The 9565-nt window shown below is 39.1% G+C and overlaps 1 protein-coding gene across 4 annotated transcripts in view; it reads left to right on the forward strand.

Moving 5' to 3' along the window:
* SYNE3 (spectrin repeat containing nuclear envelope family member 3) overlaps nt 1-9565 on the forward strand; it is a 237184-nt gene that overhangs the window by 140318 nt on the left and 87301 nt on the right. For all 4 annotated transcript variants that reach the window (XM_069104246.1, XM_069104245.1, XM_069104244.1 and 1 more), the window contains 2 exons: nt 632-976; nt 4069-4205. In XM_069104246.1, the coding sequence (XP_068960347.1) occupies nt 632-976; nt 4069-4205 (482 nt within the window). The remainder of the gene's footprint in view (nt 1-631; nt 977-4068; nt 4206-9565) is intronic.

Consider the following 9565-nt stretch of genomic DNA (forward strand, 5'->3'; position numbering starts at 1 on the left):
TAGATAGATAGATAGATAGATAGATAGATAGATAGATAGATAGATAGCATCTACTATGTGCCATGCACTGTGCTAAGGGCTTTACAATTATCTTATTTGATCCTCACAACAACCCTGGAAGGTAAATGCTATTATTATCCCCATTTTATGGTTGAGGAAACTGAGGCAGAGAGAAGTTAAGTGACTTGTTCAGGGTTACACAGCTAGTAAGTATCAGAGGCTGGATTTGAACCGAGGTCTTCCTGACTCCCAGCACAGCATTTTATCCAATGAACCTGTGAGTTACCTCCTATTTATTGGGTATTATATTTTCCCAGTATAATGTAGGTTCACTGAGGGCAGAAACTATTTCTCTTTGTTATTCTTATGTTTTAAGTTCTGAGTACCTATCACAGTGCCTTGCACATTGTAGATGCTATTAAATTCTTCTTAGATTTGATTGAATAGGATTTTGGGTTTGTAATTCTATTATTCTATATCCTTCCAACTTGAATATGTTAAGAGTATATTTGATAAGGAGAATGAAAATGCCTTGGAATTAAATGGAAAAAGAAAGAGAACCTCTGGAAATATGTTTAATACTTTTCCTCTTATTTCTAATCAACCCTCTACAACTTCCTTTACCATTTAGAATTTCGCTAAAGATTTTCAGAGCGGCGAGAAGTCGTTAAAGAAGCTTGAGGATCAGTCTGCCGGGGTTATCCAGAACACCTCTCCTATGGGAGGGGAGAAGATTATTAGTGAGCTTGGAGAACTAAGAAAAGCCCTGGAAAAGCTGAAACTCTTTTGCAAGGAGGAAGAGGAGAGGAGCCTGAAGATATTGAAGTCAGAGGGGGCCTATGAGACACAGGCCAAACAGCTGGAAGCAGAGGTCAGAAGATTCAGGAAGGAGCTTCAGAGACTGGCTAAGGACCTGGAACCTGGGGAGAAAGCAAGAGATGAGGCAGAGTTGATAGCGCACTGGAAAACTTACTCTGTAAGTTGCATTTAGTTCATTGTTGAATATGATCTGTCCAGACAAGGTAGACAGGCTGTGGGGATTCCCTAGTTTGTTACGGAAATGCCTCAGGTTAGCAAATTAGATTAAATACAGTCTGGAAGCAATACTGGTTATGGAGTCGGAAGACTTGTGCTTGAGTTCCAGTGCTGCTGCTAACTCACCTGTGTTACCTCAGGCAAGTCCTTCACCTCTCTTTGGCCTCAGTTTCCTTGTCTGTAAAATGATGAGGTTAGATGAGACAATCCCTTCTATGCAGTGATATTAAAGTCTGGCCAGAAATAAAAAATAATTTAAAAGGAGCTGCTGTTTGGTGTTAGTCACATTATTTTTCAAGTTATTCAATACTTAATAGTCTATTACTAAGTTATCCATTCCCTATTACTCAGCATGGCTTATTTATTTTTTTTTTTTTGCTTTTTGGAGGGCAATTGGGATTAAGTGACTTGCCCAAGGTCACACAGCTAGTTTTGTGTTAAGTGTCTGAGGCTGGATTTGAACTCAGGTCCTCCTGACTCCAGGGCCAGTGCTCTATTCACTGCTCCACCTAGCCGCCCCCATTCCCTATTACTCAATAAACATTTTATGGAACACTTACTGAACACAGATAAGATTCCAAAGAAGTACCAGACAGATCCTTTGCCCTTGAGGATCTATGGCAGGACTTCTTTTTAATGTCATGGGTCCCTTTGGTGGTCTGGTGAAACCAGGGGTTTGCTGGTAAATGTTTAATAACCAGCTTTCTGGGGGGAGAAAATGTATATGCATAGGAGAGATTTTTAAATTTAATCTGCTTTATTAACCTTCTCTCCATCACTTTCTTGAGGCTTGAAAATTCACAAAACAGTCAATCAAGTCCTAATTTGTAGCATTTACCAATTCCTAAGGTGTAAATGTTATCATTGAAAATTTAACAGTTGGCTCTCCTGAATTGGGTTGCAGTGGCTCCAGTGGATCCTTGGGAGAAACCCACCGACCCCTTCTCAGAATAATATTTGTTGTCTATGTTTATAATTGAAAGTTCTAGTTGGAAGTTAGTAAAAATAAAAATATATAAATTTTTGCCCATCCAAATCCATAGACCTCTTGAAATCTATCCATGGACCCCTGGGGAGTTTGTGGCCCCAAGATTCAGTATCCCTGGTCCACAAGCTGGAAGCTATATGGTAGACTAAAAAAAATAAATAAATAAACAGCAAAGTGAACCACAATGCAGGGCTGGATTCTAGTCCAGCTCTACCACTCCCTGTCACTATGTGACCTTGGCAAGTCACCTCACATCTCTAGGCCTCAGTATCTTCATCTGTAAAATGAGGCTGTTGGGCTAGATGGTCTCTAAGGACCCTTTCCAGGCCTAACTTCACCACTATGCTCTTTTTCATGGGAGGCCAGTGAACTTTCCAAAAAAGACCTTTTCATTAAATTCTTTGCAAAAGAGTTGGCAAATCAAGGGATTATTTCCATTTTATATATGGGGAAAATGAAGGAGAGGCTTCCTGACTTTCCCAACCTTCCATGATTAGACAGTGATAGAAGAGGCAGTGCTGATGAGGTATTCAAACATTTACCACTCTTCACAGTCTCACTCTTGGTGGTGGAACATGGAGCATGCCTTCTGTTAGTGCAGCTGGGGAGGGATAGCTGGTCAAGATTGTCTATGGTCCCAATCTCAACCTGATCAAAGGACTAGAAAACATGATGTAAGAGTTACAAAGGGGCTATATAAACTGTGGAACAATTTTCAGACTATCTTCATGTGAGATGAAAAACACATACAACTCTTTACTCTTTTTGACTCTAGTAAATATTTTGAATAAGAAGATTTTAGACAAAGAGGTACCAGACTCGTAATGCTATAGAATTTGAAATGAGAATATACCTTAGAAATTATCTAGCCTAACACTCTAATTTTACAGGAGAGGAAACTGAAGCCCAGAGAGATTAAGTGACTTGCCCAGGGTCATACACTAATAGCATAGATTAACTCCAAATCTAATGCTTTTCTCTCTAATTTCAGAGGTAGGAGAACTCTATTCCAGTCCCAGCTCTTCCACTAGGTATCTGAGTGACCTCCAGAAAGTTCTTGCACTTTTCTGAGTTTAGTTTTCTCCCCCCATCAAATAGAAATAATAACCCTTTCCCTGCCTAAGTCACAGAACAGTTGTAAAAGTCATGTGAGATAACAAAAGTCAGTGTTTTAAAATAAATGTTACTAATGACTGTGGTGAAGAAAGCACTTTGTTAACTGTAAAGTTCATGTCTGCAACATAATTCACACATATTGTGCATACAATATTTTGCTACTTTACACATATTTACTACAAAATGTGAACTATATAATTCTTATTATTCAAAAACTGCTCTAAAGTTATCAGAGCAAAAATAAAATAAAGACTGCTATTTTTCAATTATATTCCTCCTAGATATATTTGGCAGGTGTGAATATGGGGTTCAAGAAAGAGGCATTGGACAGGGCAGCTAGGTGGCACAGTGAATAGAGCACCAGCCCTGCAATCAGGAGGACCTGAGTACAAATCCAGCCTCAGACACTTAACACTTACTAGCCCTGTGACCTTGGGCAAGTCACTTAACCCTAATTGCCCTGTCTTCCCCCTCCAAAAAAAAAAAAGCAAAAAAAATAAAGAAAGAGGCATTGGGCAAGTTTTCCATTCCCTCTGGACCTCAGGGAGTCCCATCTGTAAAATACCAGGAGACTGGACAATGTGGTCTCTGAGTTCATATCTGGTTCTACAGCTATTATCTGTAGGTAGTGGAAGGGCTATGATCTACCACTGTCAACACCAGTGGAAAAAAGAATGCTTGAAGCTGAAGTAAAGAATGCTCTTCTCACCTTAGTCAGGAAATAACTATGGAAAATTAACAGTCCTTGGGACCCTTCCCTGGAGCTCTTACTTCACAGGTTTGTTGTGAAGCCCAGATGACATAATGTATGTAAAGCAGTTTACAAATCTTATGCATTCCCCTGACTGGCAATAATTTGTTGAGAATAATTGATTTTAATGTTCTCTAAAGTGTGTTTGGAATTTGACTGATTTGTTTTTGTGATTAAGGCCATCAGATCAGCTCTGGCAGCAGAAGAGCCCAAGGCTGAAAGACTGAAGTCTCAACTTAAGGAACTTGTCCGATTTCATCATGATTTACAGCCCCTTTCAGACAGTGTTGTGACTACCATGCAAGAGTTCCAAAGGTATTTCACATTAGTGATATTTTTGAAAAGAAATAGATTTGGCCCCATCACTCTTGTGCTTGAAACCTTCAATGGTTCCCTATGATAAAATTTATCCCCTGGTAAAATTAAAATTCCTTTCGTTAGCATTGAAGGTCCTCCATAATCTTGTACCAGACACTCATTTTACATTTTCTGCCTTTATTTCACACTACTCTCCCCTATATTTCACTCTGTACTCAAACCAAACTCTCCATTTACTATCCCCCATACATATTCTACATTTTTCCTATCTCAGTATCTTTTACTCATTCTCTTATTTTTGCTTGGAATGCCCTGCCAGACTCTGTTGTATTCCTACAGATCTTATCACCAAATGATATCTTTAAGTATCCCTTGTATTTCTCAAAGAATTTATCATGTGATATCTCATATTTTCTGCTTATGTGTCCAATATTTCTACTAGACTGTAAGCTCCATGAGATCAGGGACTATCCAAGTTATGTTCTTCTCTTAGTAATTAGCACAGTGCTCTGAACAAAGTAGGCGCCTGATAAAGCTCTATGAAATAATGTGAAATCTGGGAGATAAAAGGTCACCTAAAGCCAAATCTCTAGACAGACTCTGATTTTCCTTGAAATTTGATACCTTTTTCTTTTTACCCCCCAAAACTATGTTGTTAGCTTTTAGTACAGTTAGTATTGACACCTGCAATTCATTCATTCACTCATCAGACATAGCCTAAAGACTTGGATTTTGCTTCTCAAGACAGTCTCCTCATCTGTCATTTTCCCTAAGCCTCAGAATATAATTTAGTCAGTATTTCCCCTTAGTATTGCTATAGTGGTAGATAAAGAAATTATAAGTTTTCAAACTTGAATAAACCTTTCTAACTGAATGATATCACCTGAGTGGAAGTACAATGTCTGGTGTTTCTAGAATGCTTTAACTCACAAGACCTGTGAAATAGGTAGAGCAAATACTATTGCACCCATTTTACAGATATAGAAACCGAGGCTCAAATAGTTTGTACAAGGTCACACAGCTAGCATCTGGTCTGGGACTAGAACCCATGTTTCTATAGCCTATGATCTTTACAATGAACCATGTTTCCTCGAGCTAGTTTCCTTTGGTAGTTTCTGGGATTGCAGCAAAAAGTTGGGACTGCCCATAGATTGAAAAGTGCAGCTTTTGAATTGAAAGAGTTAGACTACTTTGAAGTTGTGGCTATATGAAAATGAAATGTGATACCAAGCTTCCTGCTCCAGCCCATCCCTCTCAAGTGTCTTGTAGCCATGTCCTTTTGATGGACCAAGAATGAAGAATATGAAGGTAGAATGAGGAGTAACCCTAACCATGGAAACAAGGCAAGTGGAATGGATTGCCTGAGTGGGTAGTGAGTTCTCCATCACCCAAGGTGCTCAATGGATGACTGCTTGCCAGGGAGGGTATAGAAGGGACAGGGTTAAAGTACAGACCCTCTGAGGTTCCATCCAACTCTTTGACTCTCTGATTCTAAAATAGTGGAGTCAGAAGATAGTTGTTAATATTCTGTAGCTTTCCTATCCTCCAGGCTTAAATTTCATTAGAAGTGAGAGATCACATATTGTGTCATAGCTGGAAAGGATCTCAGGGGTCAGCTAGTCCAGGTAATTATCTAAACGGACCTTAGTAAGTGATCAGCTAGAATCTATTTGAATAATTCCAGTGATGGGAAATTTGATCACTCAAGATAGCCCAGCATCCTCTTAATGCATTTCTATACCAAATCGTGTGTGTGTGTGTGTGTGTGTGTGTGTGTGTGTGTAGGGATAGTTGTGACTGTATTTGTGTGTAGTGCATAGATCCAACCCTCCCTTATCTGATTCAGAGGAGAGTGAGGTTCATGTGATGTCCACTTCTCCAACCCTTTTCTTCATGATTGTATACTCTTTGCACATACCAAAATTGTGAGAAATAATACATTCCACTCCCTTCTTCTTCCCTTATACACTAGTAATTCCTTTTTCCTCCCTTTACTTTCCTCACTTAAGACCATCCAAATAGAAAAGAAAAAAACTAAAAACCTTCTGTTTTTATCTTTCACTGCCACCTTAGAAGATATCAGGGCTCCAGAGGTGTGCTTGTTTCTTCTCCCCCATGAGCATATAAGTATTTAATAATTATATAGTCCCTTTTAATGGTGCAAATGCACTTAATTTTCTAGACTTCTCTTGACTCCTGTGTTTACATTTCAAAATTTCTTCTCAGTTCAGATCTCTTCAAGAATAATACTTGAAAGTCTTTTATTTCATTAAGGGTTAATTTTCTTTCTTTCTTTTTTTTTTTTTTAAGCAATCGGGGTTAAGTAACTTGCTCAAGGTTACATGGCCAGTTATTTCTGGGTGTGGTGCTAAGTATCAGAGCCCGGATTTGATCCCAGGTCATCCCAACTCTGGGGCTGGTGCTTACTTACTGAGCCACCTGGCCTCCCCTAAAGGTTAATTTTCTTACCCTGTAGGATTATATTAATTTTTTTCAGGAATAGTTATTCTTAGTTGTAAACCTTTATAATTTTTACCTTTTGGAATATCATATTTCAAGATTTCCTTTTCTTTGTCCTGTTTGTTGCCAAGTCTTTGACTATGATTCTTTGATATTTGAACTCTTTCTTTCTGGCTGCTTGCAATAATTTTTCTTTGACTTTAAAGTTCCTAATTTAGATTGTAGTTTTTCTTAGAGTTTTTATTTTGAGGTTTCTTTCAGGAAGTAACCAATAGATTTTTTTTTCTTTTTGCTTTTCCCTCTGGTTCTAAAAGATCTGACAGTTTTCAGTTCTGGCTTGTTGAATTGTTACCTATACTTGTTTTTGTTTGTTTCTTTGAGGAAATCCAGTGGACCTTAAATTATATCTCCTTGACTTGTTTTCCAGTTCTGTTTTTTATAATGATAGATACCTTGTGTTTCAGTGTGGTGATTTTGTTTTTAATATTTCTTGTTACATCATGGAATCACTGATTTCTGTCTTATCCATTCTCATTTTTATGGAGTTTGTTACTTGGGTAACATTTTCTACCTTGTGGTATAAATGCTTTCTTCCCTTTCCAATTGTTTCCTCCAGAGCTCTTATTTCACATATGATTTTGTATTTCATCTCTTACTTTGTTTCTTCCAGACCACTCTTATTGTCCTTGTTGCCAATGGATTTTTTTCCCTCTGAGCCTCTGCTTACAGTTCTTGGTAAATTATTCTCTTTTCTGGATTGATCTTTTGGAAGTGTGTGGATCCATAACTTTTCTTCATTATGTTCTGTGTCTTTTTTCTGTTTTCTCTTATCTCTAGTTCCAAGTCTTGATTTCAGACTTTGTGCTAGGACTGGGTTTTGCCTCTTTCTGTACTCTTAGATGGAGTGGTTGGGCCCTGTTTGGTTCTGTTTCAGCTTCTCGGGTTCTCACTGCTGGCTTCCACTTCCTCTGGTGTATCCATATTCATAGCACTGACAGATTTCAGACCTCCATCCATCATTGGATGCTGTGGTCTTGAGGGCCCTCTGGAACATCTCAGAGGTTATGAATTTCTGTTACTGCTAGGTTATCTCAACCTGAATTCTGCTGGTTTCTTGGTTAGAGCATTGCAGGTTTTCAACTATCATGTAGCTTCTTCAGCTGGGTGCCCCCATCTTTGTTGGTACAGAGCACAATAGATTCCAGCATCCTCAAAGTGCCTGTGGTCCATGCTAGAAGTCTTCCAGCATGATCTACCAGAACTTCTGCTGGCTTTTCTGCTGTTCTAGATGAAGTTTCTCTTTGGAATTCTTGGTCGTTATTTGGCCTGGTGCTCTCTATAGATCTTTGGTGGGATACATGTGTGGAAGCTGAATTCCTCTGCAACCATTTATACAGCCATCTTAACAGGAAGTCCTTTCTCATCTCTTCCTTCTTTCCTTCCCTTTTACTTCCTTCTTGGCTTAACTTCTCTCCCCAATTCTTTAATTGACTCTATTACCCTTGTCCCACCCTGACAGGAAGACTGAGAATGAGATACATCTTTCCTTACTCCTCCTCTCTTCTCGTAATGGTAGTGTCTGAGATCCTTGTAGGGTTTGAGGGAAACAGAAGTATGTGGTGCTTGGCACTAACCTTAAGATGAAACATACCTCATAGGGTGCTAGGGTGTAATCTATAAGCAGACTAAACACAAAGTTCTTATATTTAAAAAGGAGCTTTGGAAATAGAGCACTAGCAAGAAAGACAGATGCTTGCAAAGAAAAAGGAAAAAAAAGTCCTGTTATCTTTTTAACACCATAGTACAGTCAAGATGTGTTTCATGGGAGTGATAACTTTGGAATTCTTTGAAAGATGAGAATAAGAAGTTTCCATACTAGTCCCTGCTGTGCTTATCAAAATGCTGCATGTGGTAATCTTACAGAATCTTGGACTGTGGGAATTAACACAAGACCATCAGCATAGGCCTGGAGTTTCAGAAGACTTTATCAGTGACAGCAGAGAATAGGGAGGAATCGTACACTGTTGGAAAGTGCTATCTGATTAAGGCACCAGACAGCCTAGCATAATGGAAGGAACATTTAAGTAGTACCCAAAAGAACTGGTTGAAGTCTTGGCTTTACAACTATACTGATATGACCTAAGCCACATTTAACCTCTCTGGGCTGGGCTCCTCAGCATGTTTTCTTATAAAATATGGCTAATAATAACTATTCCCAGGATGAGTGCATCAAATGTGATAATGAATGACAATTACTTGTTAACTTTATGGTTGTTGCTTTGTTAACAATAGTCAGCTTTTATATAGTGCTTTAAAGTCTGCAAAATGCTATACATTTTCTCATTTGATCCTTGCAACCCTGCAAGGCAGATGAAGAAAATGAGGCGAGATAATTGTTAAGGGACTTACCCAGGGTCACATAACAAGTGTCTGTATAAGGTGGGATTTGAACTCAAGTCCAGGTTCAGTGTTCTTACCCACTGCACCACCCAATACTGCAGACCACCTTTACATAAAGGAATAGCAAAATGATAGAGCTGAACTAACTGAACCTGAAGGTCCCTTCCAGTGTTAATGTTGTGTGATTCTTGGCTTTGAGTCCCAGAAGGTTCAGCCAGCGGAAGAATCAGTGTTGTGAATTGGAAAAACTTAAGAGGGCCTCCTCGAAGAAGAATCTGGGGCTGCAGCCAGCTTCTGACAAAGAGCAGGCAGAGGCTCTTCTATGGAGTGGAAAGGTCCTGGCTTAAATTCAGCAGACCTGGTTTTCAGTTCTGGCTCTTATGCTAGCTGGTAACTATGGACCAGTGGATGAAAAAATATTACTTGTGGATGACAGAGAGAGAGAGAGACAGAGAGAGAGAGAGAGAGAGAGAGAGAGAGAGAGAGAGAGAGAGAGA

Source organism: Petaurus breviceps, unplaced genomic scaffold (assembly GCF_028583685.1).
Source record: "Petaurus breviceps papuanus isolate PSGF00001 unplaced genomic scaffold, PetGlider_PUasm1.0 685, whole genome shotgun sequence".
Lineage (NCBI taxonomy): Eukaryota > Metazoa > Chordata > Mammalia > Diprotodontia > Petauridae > Petaurus > Petaurus breviceps.